The sequence below is a fragment of the Aethalodelphis obliquidens genome, unplaced genomic scaffold, assembly GCF_003676395.1.
Source record: "Aethalodelphis obliquidens isolate GAN/ISIS:26980383/991018 unplaced genomic scaffold, ASM367639v1 scaffold19, whole genome shotgun sequence".
NCBI classification, from domain to species: domain Eukaryota; kingdom Metazoa; phylum Chordata; class Mammalia; order Artiodactyla; family Delphinidae; genus Aethalodelphis; species Aethalodelphis obliquidens.
This window is the reverse complement of record NW_020837963.1, coordinates 19,081,804-19,108,323: the sequence shown is the minus strand read 5'-3', so window position 1 is coordinate 19,108,323 and position 26,520 is coordinate 19,081,804. Positions and strand designations below refer to the sequence as shown.

General features: G+C 38.9%; 1 protein-coding gene across 2 annotated transcripts in view; it reads right to left on the bottom strand.

The window, feature by feature from the left end:
• The window catches only part of CDH7 (cadherin 7), a 190,546-nt gene that overhangs the window by 61,587 nt on the left and 102,439 nt on the right, over positions 1–26,520 (bottom strand). For both annotated transcript variants that reach the window (XM_027118717.1, XM_027118718.1), the window contains 2 exons: positions 6,401–6,695; positions 2,530–2,649 (listed from right to left, as the gene is read on the bottom strand). In XM_027118717.1, coding sequence (XP_026974518.1) covers positions 2,530–2,649; positions 6,401–6,695 — 415 coding nt within the window. The remainder of the gene's footprint in view (positions 1–2,529; positions 2,650–6,400; positions 6,696–26,520) is intronic.

Below are 26,520 nucleotides of genomic sequence, written 5' to 3'. Positions count from 1 at the left end.
GTATAATTGCTTTACAATGGTGTGTTAGTTTCTGCTTTATAACAAAGTGAATCAGTTATACATATACATATGTTCCCACATCTCTTCCCTCTTGGGTCTCCCTCCCTCCCACCCTCCCTATCCCACCCCTCTAGGTGGTCACAAAGCACCGAGCTGATCTCCCTGTGCTATGCAGCTGCTTCCCACTAGCTATCTACCTTACGTTTGGTAGTGTACATATCTTTGCAGTCCTTTTAATGCTACACTATCTTGTTTCTAGTGCCATTCTCTTTGCTTGCTGAATTGTCAACATTGTTTTTTGCAGCTACTCACATCCTGGCTTTGTGGACTGAGAAATTAACGTAGAAAATGCACTTACCCTCTGGTCATGTGGCCTGTAAGTGTGCTACAGTTGGAATACATGCTCAGAGATTTTAGCCAGGCTAAGTTAATGATATGTGATTAACAAATAGTAATGGTTATTATTAATATTACTAACATGACTCCTTTTCAAAAAAGAAATTAGAAGTTAAACTTTCAGAGACGTATTTAACAGTGAGTTCATAGGCCTATTTTATATAATCTTGATTTAACATATTTTCAGCATTTTTCCTGTCAAAAGTTTTACATTCTTCTCAAAAGGCCTTAGATTTGGAGATGTGGGAAATAATGTTATTTCTTACATAGGTAAGAATCATACACCAACTAAGGAAGACTACCTCAAACTGTCTACACAGCTTTTCATGCTTATAAGGCCTGAAAATTCTCCATCCATTTTTGTCAGAAAAATAGAATTCCATTTTTTTTTTTGCGGGGGGGGATGCATTCTCTATATTATGATAGCAGAGAGGACACACAATTCCTAGAATACCTCTGCACAAATGACTATAAGAAAGAGAAGTCCCAATGATTACCATGATTACAGCATTAAAAACTCTTAACCAAAACAAAATTAAATGAAACTTTACCTCCTGTAATACACGGTCCTTGAGATTGAAAATTAAAATTAAGTTTGAAGTACTAATCATGTGATGCCATGACACAGACTATTGTCCAGTTGCTCAACAGGTGAGGTCTTACCTACACAGGGCCTATGAAACACCTATTGTCTTACAGCAAAGCTAAAATCACAAGCCAATCATTAGTAGCAGCAAAATATTTAACCCTTGGGATTAGTACATGCTATTTTTGAACAGGTTATATAATGCAGGAGGTATACAATTTGTGAGCAAATTGTCAGAAACTTGTCAATGTCTTTCTAGGCTGCAAAGAGTAGATATAGAAGGGAATGGGTGGGTGTCTGAATTTAGGTTCTCAGATCTATCATTAAATCAACCACGAGCACAACTTCTACATTCCCAGGATTCAGATCATAAACCAGATACTTTCATTTACTTCTCCTTCAATACTCGCTGAATCAGAACTATTTCTCCTCTATCAGACTTTCTAGGCAGCTTCCAGACTTTATCACAACATTGGTAAAAAAAATGTGCCACAGCCTCTATGAAAATTCTAATGAATGATGAGCTCGCAGCGAATGTACTCGTCTGTTTTTGCACAACTGTCATTCTCAAAAGACACTTAAAATGTTTATTCCCCCCCAGTGATTTGAGAATGATTTGATATTGCCATTTTTTATAATATGAAAAACAGGGTAAGTGGCATTTAAAATATTCATTTAGGATCATAAGTACTATCAAATTTTCAAAATCACAAACTTGCTACTTAAGGAAGAATTATTCTCCATGATAAAGGCAAAATTATTAAAATATAGAGAAATTTTGGATTTTCACAGTGATGAAGAAGACCAGTGGCTCATACCCACCCATCTTCACACCTGCCCACACTTCCCTATACCCAGAGCCAGAGGAGCAGAATAGATAAAATTTTATTTTATAACCAAGAAAATAGTGCTCCAAATTAGTCTTACGGTATATAAACTATTTCATCTTCAAAACAAAACAGAATATCTAGCCAAACAACCACATATTGTATCCAGGCAGCTTTGCAATTCATAATTTTTTTTTCTGAAATTAAAAGTCATTTAATTTAGTTTTTGATTTAGCAGATCATCATCCTAAGTGTTATGTTTCAACTAATTTCCCGGAGAAAAACTAGCCCCTGGAAGGACAAGCTGAACCTAGTACATATTCTACTGCATGGCAAGGAGATTTTGCTTAAGATTTAAATTTTACTGTGTGTAATTCCTATGTGAATTAATTAAAGAAAACAAAGCAAAAAACATTTAGAGATGAATGATGAACATTTTCTTATATAGTCAAGAGGTAACAGCTGAAACACTTTTCAATATCTAATATTTTGTTTAATTTTGGTAGGAATACTGATAAATGTAATAAAATATTCTTAAAATGTGCTAATGTCTCTATAAATAATATGCTGTTTATTACCATGGTACACATATTGAGAGAACCACAGTAAAAATAGTGTCTGTTATCAATTCCAACTATACTGAATAAAAATAACTATTATTAATTCTATGCCAAGATATAAATGATGACTTTACAAAGAGAGTTGCATGTCAATTTTTACCTGTCTTTGGCTCCACTGAGAAGTATGGCTGTCCTTGCAGGATACTGTAGACCACTCGGGCGCTGTTGCCGTATGTAGGATCATCGGCATCCGTTGCTGTCACTTGTACCACTGAGGTCCCTACGTGCCAATCCCAAAACCAATGAGTTAAAAACTCCCAAATGCCACAAAACATAAGAACTCACAAAACGCTAAAGATTCTACACTAGATTTGTTTTTCATTTTTCTTATTCTAAAGTACATGAAAAATTGATATCATATTTTATTTTTTGCCTAAGACAAACCCCAAAATATGATAAATGATAATTCATCCTTCAGAAATATTTAAGGGACATGAAAATATGTTGGCAAAAAAATAAGACTGATGGTGCAAGTTAGGCAGGGATATATATTCAGAAGTGGATGGGACTCAAATTTTAGGCATCTCATCCATCAGGGTTGGGTAATAAATTTTTATCAGGAGCAATCTCTATAAGTCTCAATCACTGTCTAGAAGGCAGCATGACAAATACTAACATCGTGACACTCAAATCACTGAGGCAACCTCACTGCTGTAGCAAAGTAAAGCCAGACAGAAACTGAAACTTCATTAACTGAATAAAGCATATTCAGTTGATACATTTAACTGGGTATTAAGTGGCTACTGTGCCTCTTCCTGTAGTAGTTTTATTTTTCATTTGTTTTCACTAATTGATTTAAAAACAAAAGCATGAAATGAAAGTTTAAACCAAACCCTCCCAAAGGAGAAAAAGCATGGCAACTTGAAAAATCACAACATTGGTTGTTTTTCTACATTTCATATGATAGAATGTCATATTGCTTCTTCCTTTTACTATGCATTCACTTATTCCATATGGAAGGCATTTAGTGGGATCTGTTCTTTTTATTTCCATTTGGAATATCATCTTAAAAATATTAGCTACTCACATTTGCTGAGTTTAAATATTTAAGCACATGCTATTTTATCATTTATGACACAGCTGATGGGGATGGGACAAATCCCTTTCTGTATTCTTTTAAGGTTCAAGTTGGTTTCTAATAAATTCTTGAAAATATGGCATTTTTAGTCTAACATCTCTTTTAGATATATTCCTATGTAGATCTCCCTCTCTAAATGCCTTAAATAAGTCACCAATACCCATCTTATAATTACAAGTCTATTCTCTTTTCCAGATTATGATTTCCCTTACCAATTCTATTTTCTTTCAGATTGGGTGGAAAATTTGCATATGTATGTGTGTGTTGTGTATACACACACACACACACACACGTTTTGTAAATTCGGAAGTTTTATTTTTTTTATTTGATAGACTTAGGAGACTGCGCTCTATGGACGCTTGGTAGGACCAAACAGTGAATGATGTATATTTAAAAGTCTTTTTAACAATTAGATTTTGACTATTTTAAAATGTTAGAATCAATGACTTTGATGTTCTCTATTTCCTTTATAAGGAAATAGAGAACATTTTACAGCACCATCGTTACAGCAATATTTATTCTCGTGATATGGTTAAGTACCGATTTCCTACTTCACTGGAAAAGAAAACACCTTGAAACAAACAAAATAATGAAAACTATACTTCAGTAAATTTTGTTGTGTATAATTTTTTCTGAAGTGTTCGTTAAATAATTTATACACACGCACAGGCACACAAACATATACAAACACACATGCGCGCACACACACACACACACACACTTGTATTGTCACGCTTATCTATGCTCTACTGGCAACAAATAAGAGATCCCAGGGACTTATGAGTGTGTTTCAAATCTTAGTTAGTTCTCAATGAAAAAAAAAAAAGTAGGCCTGAATTATAAATACTGAAAACTTGTGTTGTATATACCATACTATTCAGTGGCTATTATAACTATTTGGTTAGAATTAAACACTTTGATAAGCTGTCACTATAAGTCCATAGGATACATTTTATGTAGACATTTATTGTTCTTAGCTCAAATTTTGATATTAACGAAGTGACCTCAATTAGTGTCAAGTAAATCCTGAAGACACAGAGAAATCATTTTCTAAAAAGTTCTGAACCTGTTGGAATCAAATAACTAAAATAACTTACACATGCACATAATAATCATGCTGTTTGATATCAGAGTGGTACCACTGGAACCAAAACTACAGTGCATTATTCAGCCTCTAGAACAAAAAGCTCACAGTAATCCAATTTGCACTGCTGGGTTCTATACAGGAAAGGAAAACCTTAGCAAGCCCATGAAGAATGCCCAAAATGCCCAGGAGAATTACGGCACTGAACTGAATTGCTTCGACACACCTCAAAACCTCCTGTTTTTCTAAACATCACTACTTTGGAGAGGACAACGTGCCTTCTCTTTTCTCTAAAACCTCCCAAATCTTGTTGCTGCTGGTGTCATCATCGTTGTTGTTTTTGTCATTAAACAAGAGCAGCAGGAAGCACTCTGAAGGAGTGGACAGTATTGAGAAAGTGTGAATAAGCCTGTTTGGTCAAAGAAATATTTACACGGAAGATAATTATAGTGAGATGCTGCCACTGCAGCTCAGAACTTTTCCTGTCCGCAAGCATCGATTCCTCTGGCTTATTTTCAGTTGTATTTCTTTAGCAGCTTGAGCCATGGTCCCAAAATAATGTTCCCTCTCCAATCTAACTGGAACAGAAATTTAGGGTCACTAAATTGAGCACATGTAATACACATCTTTGCAACTCCACTCCCCAGCATGGCAGATGTGTGGATCCAAAGCTGGAATGAACGTAATGACTTTTATTTAAAGTAAAACGATCAATCAATCAAGTAAAACAAATCAAAGACTTGAGTTGAAATACGTGTTAAAATACAAGTTCGATTATTATTTTAATATTATATATTATTATAATATATAATATTAATATTATATATTAAATAATATTATTTAATATAATATTATTTTAAATAAACTTCCCCCTTCTATAAACAACAGGAAATAAAAGATATAAATCAACTGGTCTCTATTCCAGCCCCATCATTTTTTTTTTTTTTTATTTTGTAAGATCATCCATACCTAAATTACATACTGGCTGAAAACTATTCCAAAGGTACCTAAATCAGTGGAATTTAAAAGACAGTTTAATAGTATTTGAAATACAGTATATGCTAAAGGTAATTTACTTTCCATTTTTCCAGTAATGGAGCAACGTCAAAAGGCCTTTGAGTAAAACAGCCTTCATTATTCTTTTATATATCTCACACTGAGTATCACTTTACCATTATTATAAATTCAGTATAAATTTTCATGCATTTAAATTTCTGGAGAAATCACAAAAAGATTAGTGGTGGCAGGTGGATGGACATTTACAGGTTCAGGCATACTCTGTAAGGAAATAGACCAGCTGATTCTAATATTAGCCTAGCTACACTGCTGGCCTTGCCTGATACCCTGGCCCCAGAGAGATGCTTAGAATAGTGAATTCTTAATTTAACATGGGGAGAAAGGGAAAAAAAAGTAATAGATCATCACAGGGCTGTGTCTAGAATGATTTTTTTTTTTGGTTTGATAATTTTATTGTGTTTTTTTTTAAACTTCTTAGGCATAATTTGAATCATTTTTTAATTTTAAATATTAAATTGAAAAGGGATTGTAAGACCTATGTAATTTCTTGAAGACACTGAGACAGGTGTGTAAAAGGAAGAATTTCCTAATTTTCCGTATCAATAAAATAATGTGTCAAAAAACAGAATTTGGATACTGGCTACTAACACATCTCAAATATTCCCCTCACACTAAATGGCAATGTCTACACAAATGCTAATGTGATTTCTTCCCCAGTATTCATGGTGATTTAATTTTAAATACAAACCTCCTAAAATCAGATGGTACAAGACCAACTTGCTCTTTACTTACCCACAGGAGACATTTCGGGAACTCCAGCAGTGTACGGGCCGTCCAGGAATTTAGGTTCGTTGTCATTGATGTCCTGAATCTTGATGACGAACTCCGACTCGGGCTCCACGGGCTTGTTGGTTAGCCGGTCCAGCGCCTGGGCGCGGAGGGTGTAGTAGGCCTGCTCCTCGCGGTCAAGCCTCTTGGTGGCATGAATATCCCCCGTGTTCTCATCAATAATGAAAATGGAACTTGCCCCTTCGCCTGACAAGATGTATTTGATGGAACCATCTCCTTTATCAACATCAGAGTGAAGCTGGTGAAAAATTCATGTGAGATGAGATTAACTTACAAGCGAGTCAGCGATATGGAGATATGTCAACATAATTCTTATGTCAGGCAGCAGCATATGAAATTTTACTGTTCTTGGAAACATAAGCGGACGCACTTTGTGCACAACGGAAACGGCTATTAGAATGTGTTAGCTTGCACTTGTGAGCAAGACATTTCATTTCTTCCTGTAAACAGTCTCATTTCCAAAGGAATCTTATACCATTCCCAAAGTTAGGAACTCGTTGTGGTGTTATTTTTGATTTGGTCTGTCCTTGCCAGTTTTAGCCATCTTCTTTGACCAGAGCAGACATTCAGTAACCATGCATAATTGGTTGATTTGATCGTATTCCAAGCAAAGGGACTTGCTATAGAACATTTGTAACTTTAGATCTAATATATTCTTTAATCTGCTTAGAAATCGCCACAACCTTCAAGGGTGCCCTTCCCTCCCAACTCCCACAACTTTTCAGGATTATTAAGGATGGATAGATGTCCAGTCACTAAATTGATCTCCAAATCCTGTTCTATATTTTAAAATTTGAAGCTGTAGAAGAAAAATTACACTGCTCTCTGAAGTAGGAATTTTAAATCAATATGTGCCTGAGACTTCAACTAAAACCTTTCTTGAAATACCAAGAACAGCATTAGATTTGCATGATTAACCCCGGCTACGGCTCAGGGGCAGCCCCTACTGATTTGCATTTCATATCTGGAACTGTCCCTTCTGTATGTCAGAACATTATGTTGAACAGAGGAACCTGAGGAAACTCAGAAATAATTACATATTTCCCTGAACTTCATAACCTGAGAAATACAGTGCTCAATCTGTAATTTCAACAATCTTTCATCCTCTATAACCGCCGTGATTCTGGACTGCAATTAATACAAACGCAAATACCCAATTTACCAAATAACAAGGCTGTTCACTGCCCTGCAGAACTACGTTTGCATTCTTTGAAAGACAAGGTTCAAAAAATATAAGATATGGGAAACTTAGGCAAGTGGACGCTCAGTCCATTTCCATCCTTAGCTGTTGAGGATACTGCTTCTGTACCACGAACTCTAAGTGATTCTTCCATCGCACTGTAACAGCTATGTTTATACTCGGCTTCAGAATACTTAAATACCTGATTTATCCTTTAGTTTCTGTAGTTTTCAGTTAGGACAAAATGATACAAAAAAAATTAACTTCTGGCACAAGTTTTACTTTAGCTTTGTTCAGTGTGGAACACTCTGCAGCATGATTTTCCAGCATACGGAGAAGTTGTATCTTGAAATGTAATGAATTATTTAATTTTCTTAAGTCATTCTCAGGGTGACTATTACATACATATCTCCCTCTAATTTAAGACGAAGCAAGCTAAGAATTACTATAGTTTGAATTACTGAGCACTCCTATGTGCCAGGAACTACTGCTAATGTTCTCTACATAGTAACTCATTCCACGCTCACACTGACTGACTTTATTATCCCTTTAACAGATGAGGAAACTGAGGCAGACCAAGTACTTTGCTGGTCACGCTGCCAGCCCTCCATGACAGAGCTAGAAGAATGAAAACCATTAGGCTGGTGGAAAGCCCATCCTCCGCTCCCCACAATGGGGATCCTGCCTCTGGGGGAGAAGCTGTGTCCTGTGAGGTGAGGACATTAAAGTTGCCACAAAGGAGAACTCGGGGCAGAAGGGTACAGACAACCACTCCCACCTCATCACTCCCCAAATCTCAAAGACGCTCAGTGGTTCCAGGGGTTTCCATCAACACGTTTTATGATGCACCAGAAGGGACCTTTCCTGACGTTACAGAAAAGCAATAAACCACATTCAACAACACAGAGCAAAGACTTGAGTCCAGAGACAAATGCAGATTATAGGTGAAAGTAAGTTGCTTTTCAGCAGCTAATACCTCAAGTATTCCCCCTTACACACACTTCTCACAGTCATTCTCCCAACCCCTCCTCGCCCTTGATGACCACAAACATACAGAAGTTATACACAGGCTGCGTCTTTAATCAAAGGTTTGCTATCTCTCTAAATATCACTAGGGGCTCCCATTTATAGGACCAGCCCTTATGATTCATTAAACTAATTCCTATCAACTGACTGCTGGCTTCACAGCGTGGGGATACCATGTATTCCTGGGGTATTCAGGTAAGGGAAAGAGGATGCATTCCTTTCAATACAGAATGTACATGAAATCCTGACTGATCTCCAGCCTGAGCTCTGATGCCGTATCTGACGTTATGCGGTATCGCTAGTTGTTCTCCATTACTGACAGCGTAAGAACTTAAAGGTAAAAAAGGTTCATACTGGGCTTCCCTGGTGGCGCAGTGGTTGAGAGTCCGCCTGCCGATGCAGGGGACACGGGTTCGTGCCCCGGTTGGGGAGGATCCCACATGCCGCGGAGCGGCGGCGCCCGTGAGCCGTGGCCGCTGAGCCTGCGCGTGCGGAGCCTGTGCTCCGCAACGGGAGAGGCCACAACAGTGAGAGGCCCGCGTACCAAAAAAAAAAAACAAGGTTCATACTGCTTGTTTTTCCACTTCTTCAAGGATCAGAATTCTTCTCTTCTACCTCTAACTGCCACCACCATCACTGCCCGCCCCCAACCCACACAGACACACCCACACATCTATCGCAGGAGCCCCGAAATCTACCACCCTCCCCATCACTGACACTTTTCTCTCAGCTGGGACCATCACTAGGCTTGTAACCACTGCTAAAATTCACGAGCATAAAACTGCTATGAGTCTCGACTCGGTGTCCTTGCAAGGTTAGTGGAAGCATCTGCAGTTGAAGAGTGGAGGACCAACTCTGGAATGTCAAGATGGATACACACATAATTATCAGATGATGCAGACACTGAATCTGTGAGGCTACACCCACGATACTATCCTTAATACGTGGGGTGAAACCCCATGCTGTTAGGAAAAACTATTATCCTTCTGTGCTGAAAAAGCATGCTCAGGAAAGAAAAATGCTGCAAGTGTAGAAGGACTGAATGGCATTCTTAAGTTAAGACACGTGTCTATGTAGCCCCACCCTTACCCCCGCCAAATGCACACACACACTCACGCACAGTCTTTATCAATGATGATTATGGAATAGAGTAGGACTCTCCACAGTGAAAACCTCTGGCCAGGAAAAAAAAATTCTGCGGTCCCACAATATGGTAAGTGAGCAAATAAGTAATAAATGAAAAACACAATAAAAAACAACGATTTGCACTCTATTTGGGGCAGAGTAGAATTCATGTTGTTATGTCTATTTCACTTGCCAATATCCTTGTAAACATGATCTTGTAATTCATCTAAACAATAACAACAAAATCTTGATTAATCACCAGACAAAACTCACTTGTACTGTGTCCCTAAATCCTTTTCGAAATATTTATTGTAACTCCAAAGTAAATATTTACATTAAATATATAAATTGTTTTTTGTTGTTGGCAAATGAGCACAAACAGTAAGGAGCACAGCCCTCTTAGCTGAGTCCAGCTCATGATAAGGCAAAAGAATAAGCAGGGAGGAGATCTAAGTATTACGCGAATCCAGTGTCACTATGCCAGCACCGTGTACGGTAACAATGTAAGAAACATGAAACTGTTGGACTGAGTTATAACCTACACAGGCCAGGATGCAAAGCATACTTCACATACACCTAAGTATATTCTGTTTAGTCATCTGTTATGGTTCCATCATCCCTGCTCGAAGGAATACGCGCTCGTTACCTCTAACGTATCAACCTATTCTCCAGTCCCTCTGAACAATCATGCTAACTTGGAATCTTCAGATCTTTCACTTGGGCTATCACAAAGCTCCCCAGTTATTTTCCACTTTTAATAACTCACATCATCGAGGCTGTTATAGTGCACGTCAGAAATGATCTCCCCAAAACGTGTACTGAATTGTGTCACACCCCCCATGGGCTCTGGGTTTAACTCCAAATCCTAAGCGCTCGGCTCCATGTGGCCATGTGCCATCTCCCCAGTCTCTCTTTCCTACCACATCCCAGAGGGCCCTCTGTGTCCCAGGCACGTGGGTCTAGTTACCACTGCCTGAGCAGAGCATCTTTTCCAGACACGTCCTCCATCATCTTACCCACCAACTGACAACCAACTCTACTTAATCCAAGTTCCCTCTTACTGAAGCCTTAACAATCCTAGTTTTCCCGCATGGCATGTTGTTTGAATTTCTATGACAAAATGCTTTTAATTCTGCTTTATAATGAAAATCTGGTTTAGTTGTTTTCCTACCCAATCCCAATCCCGTCTTTAATGTATAAACTCCTTAAGAGCTGGGTTCTTTTTATCACCATATTCCACATTCTGAATAAAAAATTTGTTGCAGTGAATTTAGTAAATTTTTAATCCACATTGTAAAACAGGAGTGCTTGTTTTATTTCAATTTCTATCCTTTTAAGTTTTAATAGCACTAAGTAAAAAGAAAACAAACTAAACAAAACAACATCCTGTATCTCTGGTTTGTCCTCCCCAATCCTCTGAACCGCCGAGATAGAGTTCAGATACCTTGTTTTCTATGCCCAGGGTAACTTCTGCATTGGTACCTTTGTGTTCCCCAAGAGGCAGAGCCCTGGAGAGACAGAGATGCTTTCTTATTCCTGTTTTCCTAAGTCTTATACAGTACTTCACACACACACACACACACACAGGTGATTAAGGAGGGTTTGATAGACCCTTGGATGTCCTCAGATGGCAGAATCTCATGTTCTTGATTAATTTTTTAATCCACCGTTTATTTTTTACATTTAAGATTGTAAAGAGCAAAACTAAAAACAGATCAATGTACTGCAGTTCCGACAATTTTCTTACATTTATTTAATCAACTAGGGCCTGATATGAACTACCTGATCTAGCACTTGCGATCCATCTGCTTAAAAAGTCTGAAAATGGAGAATATTCCTCTATTTAGCAAAGACTGAGGTAAAAAAAAAAGACTGAGGAAAAAAAAATCAATTCAATATATTGACCAACTTTTCTTCCCTCTATGAACGTCTTCAACTCTGCCTGTTATCTGATCTTACTGCTGATCTTGTCTTTACTCTCCTAGTTCCCCTCCTCTATATTTATTTACTTTATTTTATTTTATTTTTTGCGGTACGCGGGCCTCTCACTGTTGTGGCCTCTCCCGTTGCGGAGCACAGGCTCCGGATGTGCAGGCTCAGCGGCCATGGCTCACGGGCCCAGCCGCTCCGCGGCATGTGGGATCTTCCCAGACCGGGGCACGAACCCGCGTCCCCTGCATCGGCAGGCGGACTCTCAACCACTGCGCCACCAGGGAAGCCCCCCCTCCTCTCCTCCTCTATAAAATGGAGATAGAAATGCCTGTACTTGGACTTCACTGAACAATTGTGACAACTACTTGAGATATTGCAGTAGGATGTCATTCGTAAAGATAAATTACTATAATGTCAGGATTGTACTTTGTAAAGCAATTATACTCCAATAAAGACGTTAAAAAATTTTTAAAATAGTTATTCATAAAAAAAGAATACAGACATAAGATGAAACTATTGGGACAGAGACAACGTTTATCATGGAAGTCTTGACACTAAAAATATAAAACTACACAAAAGCCTCTGTGATCCTCACTGAATATATACGATGGAAATAGTGTTATATTCAATTTTTCTATAACGAACAATTTGAATAAGAAAAATGCAAAATGATTATACTACTACATTTGTGTACAGAAACGGAGTAATGAGGGCTAAACAAAAAATACGCATATGTTCCTTTGAACACCATGTTAATCCATCTGAGAATGATTTATACTGAATATTAGGCAAAAGATTTCTAAGGTAAATTTTCTACCACTGATTTACTTATTATAGATTCTTGTTTTTTTAAGTTTAAAAATATATTACAGATTGTTAGAACTCATGCATTTTACTTCTGCTAAACTTGTACAAGGTTAAAATTATAAGTATAGAGGGCAGATTTAAACAATAATTAGCAGAAATAAAACTGCTTGAATATACACATTACATGCAAGTTTTCTTTTCTCATTATGCTTTTTAATAGATATTTTCCACATGCCACTGGATACCATGTAATTATCAAGCTGTTGAAGAAATATTACAGATGAAAACAAGTGTATGAGTAACTTTTTTTTTCTGGTTGAAGTATTCCTAATTTATAATTATCATTGTGGTCCAGGGTAATGGAACACAATTTACTTGTGAAGCATCTTTGAGGAAGATGTGTGGTTTAAGAAGTATAGGTATTAATTATTACACATAGAATAATAAAGGAAAGGGAAACAATTCAGGAAGTACTTAGGTAAGGTTAAAACTGCCAAGAAAATCTCATTTCTTTTTTTTTTTAACCAATAGTAAATTTTAAAAAGGAGGGACTTCTATGATTATTTTTATCCTCAGGAAAAGTTCACGCTAACTCAATGGCAATAAACATTCTGGGGTCTCAGTACATACTGAGTAGCGGTGGTACAGATGCTAGGTCCATGCAAAGCAACCAGAAGTATGGCTGCTGAATCTCCACTCCGCTTATCTTGCTGCCTTGATCGCACTTAAATCCCAGTTTATCCCTTGTTATAGATCAGCATCCTAAATGTCCACCTAGCCTTGAACCCTGAAGTGAGGATAAAATGAAGTAATGCATTTGGAAGTATTTTGTAAAATGTCACTTTCTATCCATATGTAAGTCCACAAAGAGCTGTACAATGAAAGTACCTGCCCTTCCTTAGTGGGGGAAATCTTGCTTTTGTTTGAAAAAGTTCTACATTTCTGTCTAAGGCATGGTTACTCGGAGCTTCACGTGAAGAGCCATGTCTTTTTCACCAGGGACTGACAGATAGGAGCTCAGAGAAGCATTTTCCATTCCACACAGCTACGTGCAACTCCCTAAAGGCTCCACAGCACTTGTCCTCCCCTCTTGTCTTCTCTCGGGTTGCTGCCTCCAGGCCACATCCAAAACTTTCAGCCAACTTAAAAAATCTGCATGGAGTCAAATTATTACTGATCAAAACTCCTCGTGGGCTAATTTAATCGTGAGAACATCGTGTCTCCGATTCACGGCTCCCATCTACTGCCTCGCTCACTTCCTTCCAAACGCCAAGTCGTAAACCAGAAGCAGTTAGAAAGCAAACTCCTGGAAAGCTTCAGCTTTCTTCGCAGGAGGAAGAAAAATTTGCTTTTTCTGCAAATATATGTCACAGGAGGCCAGAGCACTGCTATGGAAAGAGCAGTCCCGGGACTGGGTGCTATCAGTCTAAGTCAAGGTGAGTATGGAAACTGAGAGGAAGGGCTTAGCAACTTTCAGTCATTTTACAGAGTAATTTAATGTCTCTTGAGCCCAACAATAATAATGAAAAAAGGGGGATTTAATTTTTTAATATAAGCAATTCATTTTTAATGCAGCAGCAAAATTATTAGGAGGTCAAAACGAAGTATGTCCTGAGTTCTTAAAAACCAAGAAGCTTGCACACAAACAGCAACAATATAAAACTTGGTCCTTCACCACAGATCAGTTGAGAAGAACTGGGTCAGTGGAGAAAACCCTACGTGAAAGCTCTTTTGAATGTCTGTAGGCAGTCACCAGTCTAAAACTCTTTTCCTGTCCTAATATCAGGGAAGACTAGAAGACACTGGCCTCCATGGAGGTACAGGGCATTCTGAAGAGGCCATGCTTAAGATGGGCACAGATGTTTTGCACATGGCATTCTGGAGAAGGCATTCACATATATGTTGCAGAGGATGATAGCATCATGTAGTTGCAAAGTATTTCCTGAAGTCTTCTGCACTGCATGGCCTTGTGCGTTCAGAAATAGAAACAGTAACAGTTAAAACAATGGAAGTATAATTTTGAAGTCTACTTCTGGGGGAGAAAACTTCAACACTCATCTGATTTAAGAAGAGAATATTCTATTTGCAAACAAAGCAACTGACAACGGATTAATCTCCAAAACATATAAATAGCTCACACAGCTCAATATCAAAAAAAAACCAAACAACCCAATCAAAAAACGCATGGAAAATCTAAATAGACATTTCTCTAAAGACGACATACGGATGGCCAACAAACACATGAAAAGATGTTCAACATCGCTAATTATTAGAGAAATGCAAATCAAAACTACAATGAGGTATCACCTCACACCAGTCACAATGGTCATCATCTAAAAAATCTACAAACAATAAATGCTGAAGAGGGTGTGGAGAAAAGGGAACCCTCTTGCATTGTTGGTGGGAATGTAAGTTGATACAGCCACTATGGACAACAGTATGGAGGTTCCTTAAAAAACTGAAAATATAACTACCATACGACCCAGCAATCCCACTCCTGGGCATATACTGTATCTGGAGAAAACCAAAATTTGAAAGGTTGCATGAACCCTGATGTTCATTGCAGCATTATTTACAATATCCAGGGCATGGAAGCAACCTAAATGTCCATAGACAGAGGAATGGATAAAGAAGATGTGGTACATATATACAATGAATATTACTCAGCCATAAAAAGGAACAAAATAATGCCATCTGCAGTGACATAGATGGACTTAGAGATCGTCATACAGAGTGAAGTAAGTCAGAAAGAGGAAGACAAATATCGTATAATATCACTGATATGTGGAATCTAGAAACATGGTACAGATGAACTTATTTGCAAAGCAGCAATAGAGTCACAGATGTAGAAAACAAACTTATGGTTACCAAGGGGGTAAGGGAGGGTGGGATGAGTTGGGAGATTGGGATTGACATATATACACTACTATATATTGAATGGATAAATAATGAGAACCTACTGTATAGCACAGGGATCTATTCAGTACTCTGTGGTGGTCTAAATGGGATGGGAATCTAAAAAAGACTGGAGATGCACATATATATATATATATATATATGTATAACTGATTCACTGTGCTGTACAGCAGAAACTAACACAACACTGTAAAGCAACTATACTCCAATAAAAATTAATAAAAAAAAGAGAATATCCTACCCCAACTTATCAATTCTGATACAAGGATAATATACATCCAATGTGGCCTGATGGACCAATGTGGACAAAGACATGGAGAAACACAGAACGTCACAGATGACACAGACTAGGATGGGGAACAGAGAACAGCAGCTCATCCAAGAGGAGAACAGACGGCGCCGAGGCCATTCAACACTTAAACTTACAAGTCAGATCTTGAGGGCTGACCGTTGACTCTAAATTCACAGTAACTATGTACATGTATTTGTAAGTTGTGATATCTATTTGGTAAACTTGGTTTCAAATGTTCTTCACTGGGTATTTAGTGTTTGCCTAGTTAATCCCTTCTGACATCTTTTTTAAAGTTACAAGTTAAAAGTATCCCTTTGGCAGGTATTAAAAGTACCAGGTTGAAAGCACCACTTCAGCTATGACCTGGACTACAGGGATACAACTGACATTACTCTTGGTGCCCAAACTAGATTGTCCTGGTAAGATAAAGTTTGAATCAGGCCTGTTTCTGTCTTCATGTAGACACTCAACATCTGTTAATCATCTATTCAAAATAAGTACGGAGTATATCCTACAGGTCAGGTGTACAGGTGTGTATGTATGAAGACAGAAAGGGACAGGGTGGCAGAGGCAAGCCTAAGGCATTGAACTAAATAGTCCCCATGGTCATGAGACCATCTACGGAGGCGCAAACTGTCAGAGCACCAGGTTGAACAAACAACTGCAATTCTGCTGACCACAAAAAAGCACCCACAGAAGGCTACGAAATCATATAACAGGGAAACCAAACCAACCTCAGGGGTTCAGAGAAGTGCTTTTTAAATAAAAGATATTTAAGTTGAGACAAGAAGGCTAGTAATTAGTAGGATTAGTCTAGTAATGAAGGGCAGAACTTGATGTCCAGGAAGAAACTTTACTGAATGATGGAATACATTCCTTTCTATGGACAGTCAGAGTGAGAAACACACAGGATCCACTAGTTTATAATACAGAATAATTTTTGCATGTGATATATTAAAAGAGGCATCATAGTATAAATATATTTTACAATCTACCTTCTGTAATCTGCTTAATTAAAAAAATTTAAAAGATTGCAGAATAGTTCGCTGATGTTAACCTGCTGTTTGGCTAATGTACTTGTTATTTTTTGTAGTATGTAGGACTCTTACATCAGAATTACCCGGGACATTGGTTAAAAATGCCAATTTAGGGGCTCTATCTTAAGTCTACTGAATCAGAATCTCTTTGAGTTGGAAACAGGAATCAAAATTTTCAACCAGCATCCCAGATCGAAAATTTTTGGTCAAACAGATAATACCCCTCACACAGAAACCTGCTTATGTCAATAATATCACGGTTGAAAATATAATAGTTAATCACTTTTAATTCATTTGTATTTATAACTTCTTCTATATAAGATTATTGAACAACATTTTCTCAGTGTTTTGATTTATTTATATATTTTACTTAAAAGGGAACTGTCCCTCCTCTAACTACCAATGATACAGGGAGAAAAGTACACAGTGTATAATTTACGTATCCACCAAATAGGATGTGGTACTTTAAACAACAGCTATATTTAAATTTTAAACCATTTTAAAATTATATCAATTTTCCATGGGGTGGGGGCAAACAATTTTATTTTTCACAAAATTCATGTTTCAGGAAACCTAAGAAGAGTGAGAAGCAAATTTGTGGACTATTAGGTGGAAGTATGTTTTGATGATGCAAAATTACAAGGTATTATGAATGTAAACTGCATTTTCTGTACATAACCAGTTCATATTATCAAGATGCAGGGATGCTCTTAGGTTCTAGGCATCCCTCCGGGACCAGAAAGATAAACGAAGAAAAACAAAATGCTCTGCTTATATTTTACATGAAGTTAGTACTGGTCAGAGGCAGAGAGGCAGAGAGAACATTAAGGTGATGCAAGAACTATATGCAACAGAATCCGTGACACTGTGTTGGTTTACTATATTTTCCCCACAGAAACAACGCGTGTCTGCTCAAAAAATTAACATTTTCATCTATCACATGCTTATTATAAAAAGATTGGAAATATAAAGCAAACAAAGAAAGCAGGAGTGGAAAGAAAATATTTACGATCTCAAACCTCAGAGGTTATTATCACACCAGAGACTCCCCTCTAGGGGATCCACAGTGGGTCACCCAACCCACCCCCCTTCACCCCAAGGGCTGCAACACTCACTTCAACTGCTGGAAGTGCTAGAGTCGGTCTGCTCTCAGCCCTTTACCACTTGCTGTAGGAAAACACCCACTATTTGGAGACAGATGCCTCCTCTAATATCATACAGCTTCCTGGGGCAGGTAGAATACACAGGACCAGGGACTAGAGTTACAGTGGGAATGTGCACGTTATCTTCACTCCTACTGACCTGCTTGGAGACATGTGCTTCCATTCCAAGAGCGAGGTGATTCCTCCAAGTTCATGGTATCCTCTGCCTTGTCTCTGGACTCCCCGCACCAAGGGACCAATGCACAAGGAGAAGCATTGCCATCCTGGTAGGTGTAATTGACCTTAATCACCAGGAGAGTGCGGGCTTCCATTACACCATGGAGGCAGGAAGAACAGGCTTAGCATTTGGGCACTTGGCTGTCTCCTGATACCCTCTTGCCCCATTCTGATGTTAAAAGGACAAGTGCAAAAGAACCTCAGCCCGAGGCAGGCTGGGTGATGAGAGGAAAATGATGAGTGCTGGCTGTAACCTGGAGATGGGCTACAACACCAGGGGCTGTAGTTCATCCTACTGACATTCTTGTAAATCCCACCAAGAAAAGAGGTCAAACATGTTGTGTTGGAGCTGCCCCCTGAACTGATTACCTGAAGCAAACGGATGTGAGTGGGGCAAGGGGGGCCTCTAGGGGAAGTCATGGCAGCCACCCGGGTCAACTTCCTACCTGACCCCACGAAACACTGGGAGTGCCAGGTGCTGATGCTCCTCAGCTAAGTTCTTCCTAAACACTGTCACTCACTTCGGGGACGTTTACAAAGTTGGCAAATGGCAAAAAGAACAAAGACAGCCACTTTGCCAAAGGTACTATTTCTTTCTCGGGGGCATCCCAGAGCCAATGAGTGGCTGACTTAAAACTTCTCCCGCTCCCCTGATCCAGGACAACTTTGAAGAGCCTTCCCAGCTCCACAGATCTGCAAGGGTTAGCCCCCTTCTAGGTTGCAACCGCACTGCAGTTCAACTCCTCCCTCCGCCCAGCCCTACTTCCCTCCCTCCCTCCCAAGTCTTGATTCTGAGAACCACGCTAATAAATCCCCTACAGGAGTCTGTTCCCTGGATGCAGGTAACTAACTCCATGACTAAAGAGTGGCAGAGCTTGGCTCTCCGAGGACATCTGTCCTCATGCACACTACGGCTCCTCCCGCAGGGGCATAGGAAGGTGAGAGGCACATCTGCACAACTTGGTGAGAGATGTATACGTATAGACCAGAAGCAGAAACCACCGAGGAAGAAGCTTCAGGGTGGCAAAATTCATAAAAGACGTCGCCCCAGGCAGAATGCCGCTTGTTTCTTTCAGTCCACACCCGATACACTCTTATTTTTCCCACGCTCCCAAACGCTTTGATTTTTACAAACTTCACACTGTGAATGAACCAGTCACAGGGGTAGGGAGGATCCTCTGTGGGGTTTTTCATTTGGAAAGAGGAAGAAGCAAAATGGCCTTAACTCACTGAGCCCCAGAGCCAAATCTCAACGCATTTCTCCTTATACAACCCCCTCAAGTTCTCCACGCAAGTGTCTTCTGTTCACCCAAGTGGGGCGACGCCCAGACCTACTACAGAATAGTTCAGTTAGAATATGTGTCCACGGGCACAGGCTTTTATTATTATTATTATTATGTTTAAAAGCTCTCCAGGCCACGCTATTATATACCCAATGCAAGGACTACAGACCTAAAGGAAGAAAGGAATACAGAAGGAGCTGAGAGGGAAATAGTCTTCCATTTTACTGATAATATCATTTTGAAAAGCAGAGGAAAATAGGTTTATTAACTTGAAAAAGAAGTGAAAATAAGCATGTCTGCAGAGCTTAGGCAGTAATTTGCCTTAAAAAAATCTCTGGCAAAACTGCAATAAACACGAAAGCTTCCTAAATGAAAAATAAACCTGTTTCCCATGTCAGGACCTTCCATGGGATATGTAACTGTCTCATCTAACATATAGCAGGTATAAGAAATAAGAAGGCTACATTTTGGCTCAGGTGACCTAAGAAGAACTGAGACACATTTCCTCTTCTCTCAAGAACAGCATCATTTAAAAATAAATCAGAAAAGCCAAGTCCCTGCTGAGACTTCTCAGCACCCAAGGCAACCAGAGGTGTCGACACCCTGCCTTCCTGCTGCTGACAGTCTGGATTTCAGTGTGCCCTAAAGATAAAAGTTTCTATAAAGAAATGTAATAAAGTTACTAAAGCTATAGGAACGTAGGGGAGTAAAACTTGCCCCCCCCCAAAAAAAAATGTCTCTGGCATGTGGATTATTTTGAGCTGAAAACAAGACCCAAAACTTTCAGGAAATAACTCTGACCTGCTCCCTGACTGCCTAAAAGAATTTTGATGGAAGGTCTGCTCCCCGAATAGAGCTATAACCAAAGACATCAGCAAAGGATATCAGCTGGGTGTGGGGTGACGAAACTAGGCAGGGCCTGGAGACCAGAGGCCACTCTGTGCCCCATTGTCTCTGCCTGACCCAGTAAACACTTGTTTACCAAACGTGTGCTTTTATGGAAAAGCCTTCCTCCCCCATTGAGGTCCCAAACCACTACCCCCAACATCCTCTGTTGTCTTTAACTGAAGATGGTAGTTAAGGTGAGGGTTTCAGCCATTTTGGCAAGTGTCTCAGTTCTCCCGGGTCTCTCCCATGTATATATGTTATTAAACTTTTGTTTGATTTTTCTCCTGTTCATCTGTCTCATATCAATTTAATTCTTAGACCAGCCAGAAGAACCTAGAAGGATAGACGAAAATTTCTTCCTCCTGACACCAGCTCACAATTTGCTTAAAATAATTCAACAGAAGTAACTAGTTTTTGATTTAAAAATCTATGTCAAGAGCATACATAAAGTAACTTTAAAGGGTACTGCAAAATACTCTGCTACCTAAACACATCTGGCAGGATAAGGGTACTTATTTTAAAGAAAATGTTATTAATGATACTTATAACGTCTGATATCTTAGGCACAAATTCAATTAGCGTCGCTTACAAATATACACACTAAGAAAACCCATTGCTCTCTCTTTGAGATTTACAACATTATACATTTTCTCTGCTCTTCATCCCATCACATTACAGATACACGGTTTAGATGTACTATTCTATTTCAATCTGAACCACCCAAAACTCCTTGCAGCAGTGCTGAGATGATAATGATTTCCTGGTAGAAGCCTGCTACTGAGCGATATTAATACAAGGAAACATTCCTGGAGGGCATCATTTTGGGCGGGTATTTTCTATTTTGCTTCTATTAACTAAAACTTCCTTTGCTGCAGACCCCCCAAAAAATAAATTTAAAAGTTCCAGCTGAATCTCCCTTCTTTTACATTATCTGTGGTTTAAAAAAAAAAGTCCATACCGGAATAAACATGATGGTTACGTGTCAAATATAAAACAATTAGTAATCACTGCCACTAGCTGATTCTGGATTGCAATACTATGTGAACAGGGACCACTTTAACCATGATGAAGTGATGACAGAAAATTTTCCTGCTGGCGGATCAGATCCAGTCTAACTCAAAATCCTATCACTCTCGTTAAAGAATGTAGCTCCTCTATTCCTTTCTGTACCCTTGCACTTCTTCGCTTTATATTTGCAATCCTGACTTTCAGCCACGCCGCTTCACATATCGTTTTATAGCTCTCTTATTCAAATAGCTAATAGTGAGAGCTAATATTTATTGAGTGTAATTAGGTGCCAGACGCTGTGGTAAAAGGGCCTTTAACTCTCCTAACAAACTTCTGTAGCGGGCATTATCGGCCTAATTTTATACATGAGGAAAGTGTTATTTAACAGGATTAAGTGCTCTGCCTAAACTTACATAAAAAGGTCAGACTTGAATCTACATCTTGCCAGCAACAGAGTGTGTGCTACCCAATCTCATCCGTACCATGCTGCCCCAGCCTGTCTCCCACCATAAGAGATGAATGACCTGAAAGGTCTTAGATTCTTGCATTCCCCCATATGAAAAACCCAGCCATTAGTAAGGCAAAATGTCAGCTTATAGCTACTGAACTTCTGAGTCCCTCCCCACCCCCATGCCTCCTGGTCCTTTGAGCCTTGCCCCTACACAGCTGTCAATTCCCAATGTTCTGCCTCAATAGCCCACCTCCTGTCATTTTGTCTCCACCTCCACCCATCTCTGCCCTGAATCGGGATTTCATTATTTCTCACATGATTTAACAGCAAAACAAATCATACTGTCCCAAAACACTCACAGACTCTCGATTCGTCTCCCTTCCTCTAACACAGTGTTAGGTGACTGTCACAAGCATCTCACTGAAATACAACAGTTGCATCACTCTCCAGCTCAAGATCATGGATGGCTCCCTACAGCTTTCCACAGTGAAGATCAGCTTAGCATTCAAGGTCTTCAATCGTATGAGCTCAATGACTGGAAAGTGCACCATAATCATATATTCTACCACAAACGAAAAAGAAACCTGTATGTTATCATTTTAAGATGTCACTATTTGTACGAGGCATCCCAATTTCTGAAGGTAAAATGTGGCAGGGGGGGGAATGCATCTTCTAATTGCTAGAATGTGCTGTTCTTTGGTTCTTATCTCCTATTTCCTACTTGTCATTCTCCCATAGCCTTCCTACACTCCCCCTTCTGCCCTGGAATGCGACAGGCTTTGCAAAGCGAGACACATTGCCTAAGGCTTTCTACAACAAATCCATCAGATTTCATACCAAAATTATTCCCATTTTGCATTTATCTAACATGAAAATCAAGGAAAGTCAAGTAAAAGTGAAAAGAGCACACAAAACATTGAACATCATATGTTACTCAAGAAAACGTGATGACACCAGCTTCAATAAATGACAGGATTTTGTTTAGTACTGCCACGGCATGCATTTTCTCCAGAACATCTTTTAAGATGATCTTTTTTTTTTTTCCAAAATCAAGTCTGCATTGCAATCACACTGAGTGACAGTCTCCTCTGGTGACAAGTACAGTGTGATGAGTTGTTGTGAGCAATTTATAGTTACCACCACTAACGAAAACCCTCATCTAATTCTTGGAGTGCCAATCTATAGACCGGACTGTACCAAGACTGTTATACAAGTTTTTAATGCAGTGAAAACTGTTTGTTTTGTAATGAAACGGAAATAAGTGTATTCGCTGTAATTTCTCATACGTGTGCATATTGATAAAGGGAAAAAAAGTCTCAAACTTTGTGGGATGGAAAATGAGATCCCCACCCCTTCCTTACAAACACTCAAGTTATGAAGGATAATTGTTAAATCCCTCAGCACAAATAAGAGAGAAAGAGGAATCAGAAGCTGGATGATTCATGGAAGAAGGGGAAAGGAAAAACGATTAAACCCTTTAAGCAGGGTCTCAGAGGTGGGATAGCCAAGGACAGCTTCAGAGGAGGACTGGTTAAGTGCAGTGCTGAATGCACTCCCCATGGCTTCACATAAATGTAATAACGATATATATTTTTTAATGTTGCAAAATGCTAGGTGTAATTTTTTATGGAAATCAGTAAAGAGCTGAGTTTTGGTACAGGCCAAACAGAATCAGCCTGCATGGATGAGGGCCTCTGGAAACTGGTTAACAATGAAAATAGTGAAAAATGCTCTCATCTGCAGTTCTAGAGGGCTCACAGCTACAAGATTACAATGCAACTCTGCTGCCATGTAAGGGGATAAAAAGCTGGAAAATGTATTATTCTAGAATACAGTATTATTCCTATACTTATCACCTTAGGAAGAAGAAACACATATTCTCCCATCTGCATTGTATTTGTTTGTTTGTTTGCTTTTTAATATAAGGCGAGAGAACTAAAACATAAATGACACACAGCCCTAGGGTGAAATACCGCCTACTGTTTCTACCTATGACCTTCGCTGAGGGGATAACACCAGAGCTTTTCCCAGGTTGAGGTATTTGGCTCCTACACTTGTCCTCTACAGACATTGACTTCCTCGTGAGCCCCAGGGGGCACATCAGTTCAGTCCTCCACGGTACAGAACAAGAACACCCTGCCTTTCCCTTTTCTGCTTCTTTTTTTCCAGTTCTCTAAGATGTCTTCCATATGTTTTGCCACCACTCTTGAGAAAAGACTGGCCGCAGCAGACATTCTGGTACTCTGCGGAATGCAGCTAGAGCTTCTAAGAGCCATTTTTTAACACACAGAATGTCAGCCTCAGGAGAACTTAAGAAACATAGCTAATACACCACTGCAAACCAAACAGTTAATGTCGTTTTCAAAACTCAGTACCCAAGTACCATATAAACAAATTAGCATACTAAGCAGAAAAAGGTTATTTAGTCAAATGCCATTTATTTAAAAGCTAGAGATATCAATTTAAATAAAGGCCAAAGAGAAACAGACAAGGATTAGGAGAACTGGAGAACATATACAACTATGAGGGCAGAAGGAATCCAAACTCGTCAAGTTGTATCTGTTTTCTCAATAGTTCTGTCATGTTCTAAGCAAATTATAAAACTAGTGACAAGAGTCTTGGGACAGAATCCTAGAGTAAGCATTCAATTGTTATTATTATATATTTGATCACTTAACATGGCCCCTAAGAATTCCAGTGGAATGTCTGGCATCAGTCTAAATAGACAGTGTCTGTGACCACAACATTTGGGGCCAAGGTTTGGTCCCTCTGCTTATTAGCTATGTATATAACGTTCTTTCAGCTTTAATTTCTTCATATATAGACGTTAACTAATGATAATGTTTCCCCCAACCTCAAAGAGGTTCTGTGAGACTCAAGTGAGATAATGTATTTAAAAAAAAAAAAAAGTGGCTTACAAACTACAAAACACTAAATAAAGAGCAGTGTTTATTATGTTAGTGCTATCTGATTAAGAACACCACATACAGAGTCTCAGATGAAACTATTTCACTTATATGTATGCCAAGAGCAAACTGATTAGAAGTGTAACACTGAAACATACACATAAGCATGTATACACATATGTGTGTATATATACACACATACACACAAATACATACACTCATACCTGTTTTATGTTTCAAACAGAGAAGATAAGCATAGGGACCAAAAGACAGAAGTGTCCTTTCTAGTCTACAGATTAGATCCTCCTTAAAGCATTGTACAAATGTATAAGGATTGTTGCTTCAAAAGCAAGAAATTAATGAAATCTTCAAACATTTTTTCTAATTTCTGAAAGCCCTTTTGTAAAGAGTTGTTTTTTTTTCTGTTCCATGTCTCTAAATAATGTACTATGACTTATACCTACAGTGACGCATTAAAGTGTATGATGCTTTGTAATTTAGTGGCTGCATTTTGAGCTAATTACCTTTCATAAATAGCCCACAACAACGGCTTTTCTACAAAAGCACTAAGATCATTTAGAGCAATATTTTAAAAATTATTTCTGACTACCTGGGTGAAGAGGAAAAGAGCAGTGAGAAGTGGGAGAGAAGCTAAAAATGAGTGTATTGTACCTTTTTTTGCCGTTCACTCCCAAAGCGCCCTGTTAATGACTAAGCTCAAAAGTCAGCTGCTTCTCCATTGAGTCATCAATCCTACTGCTTGTGTTTCACCATCAACCAAGTTCAATAAGTTGTTTTTCTCACCCACCTTCCATGTTTAGGGATTTGAATGATTCACTAATGAACAGCTCCAGGTGGATATCCCTCAGGCAACTTCAAATTCAACACTGGCAAATTGCATCTTAATCTGTTATTTCCCATCCTGAGCCAGAAACACTGGATTTCTCATCCAGGGTACAGCACTTACTACGTGGAAGGCACCTTTGCTGATGATGTGGAGACAGCAGTGAAAAAGTAAACCTCTCTTCCCTTTTCTGCATCCCTCCCAACCTTCTCAACCCCACATTTAATTGGAAACATAATGACTTCACCTTCCAAATAAATGTTATTCATTTTCTTTTTTATCCTCCTTCCCACAACTTTATTTCAGTCCCCACCACCTCTTACCTGAAATACTTAACCATCACTGAACTGACCTTCTGCCACGAGTCTTGACCCCTTCAATTTAAAACCCTGTGGCAAGCAGAGTTAGCCTTTCTGAAGCTCAAACAGGCTCAAAGCCATCCCCCAAAGTACCAAAAGACAAACAAAAACTTCCTTAGCAAGTATATTAAAATTTCATGATACGGCTCTCGATCCGTGGCTGCCTCTCTTCTCCTTTTTGCCCTATTCTTTGGCCATCTGAATCACTTACAGACCCCTTAACAAACTGTATTTTCTCACATCTCCATGCCTTTGTATTGGCTACTCCTTTGGGACAAGAAACCTTTTTCTCTTGTCCCATTTATTTAGGGACTGCTTTCTCATCCTTCAAGGCTCAGCTGAAATATTACCTCCTCTTTAAAGACTTGTCTGATCTCCCCAGGCTTCTTTTAGTGCACTTATTTGTCTACTGCACATTTATAAAACCCACTATCAGAAAACACTTAGCTTATCTTTAAGTTTCCTCACTGTGTTGTGACCTACAGAAAGGACAAGAATCGTTTTTTGCATTTATATCCTCAGTACATAGCCCCATGGGTATACAGCCCATGTACTTCGTAAATACTTAATCAAAGAGTAAATGAATGCATGTCCTGAAAAATATTCATGATGACATGACTTCTTATAGGA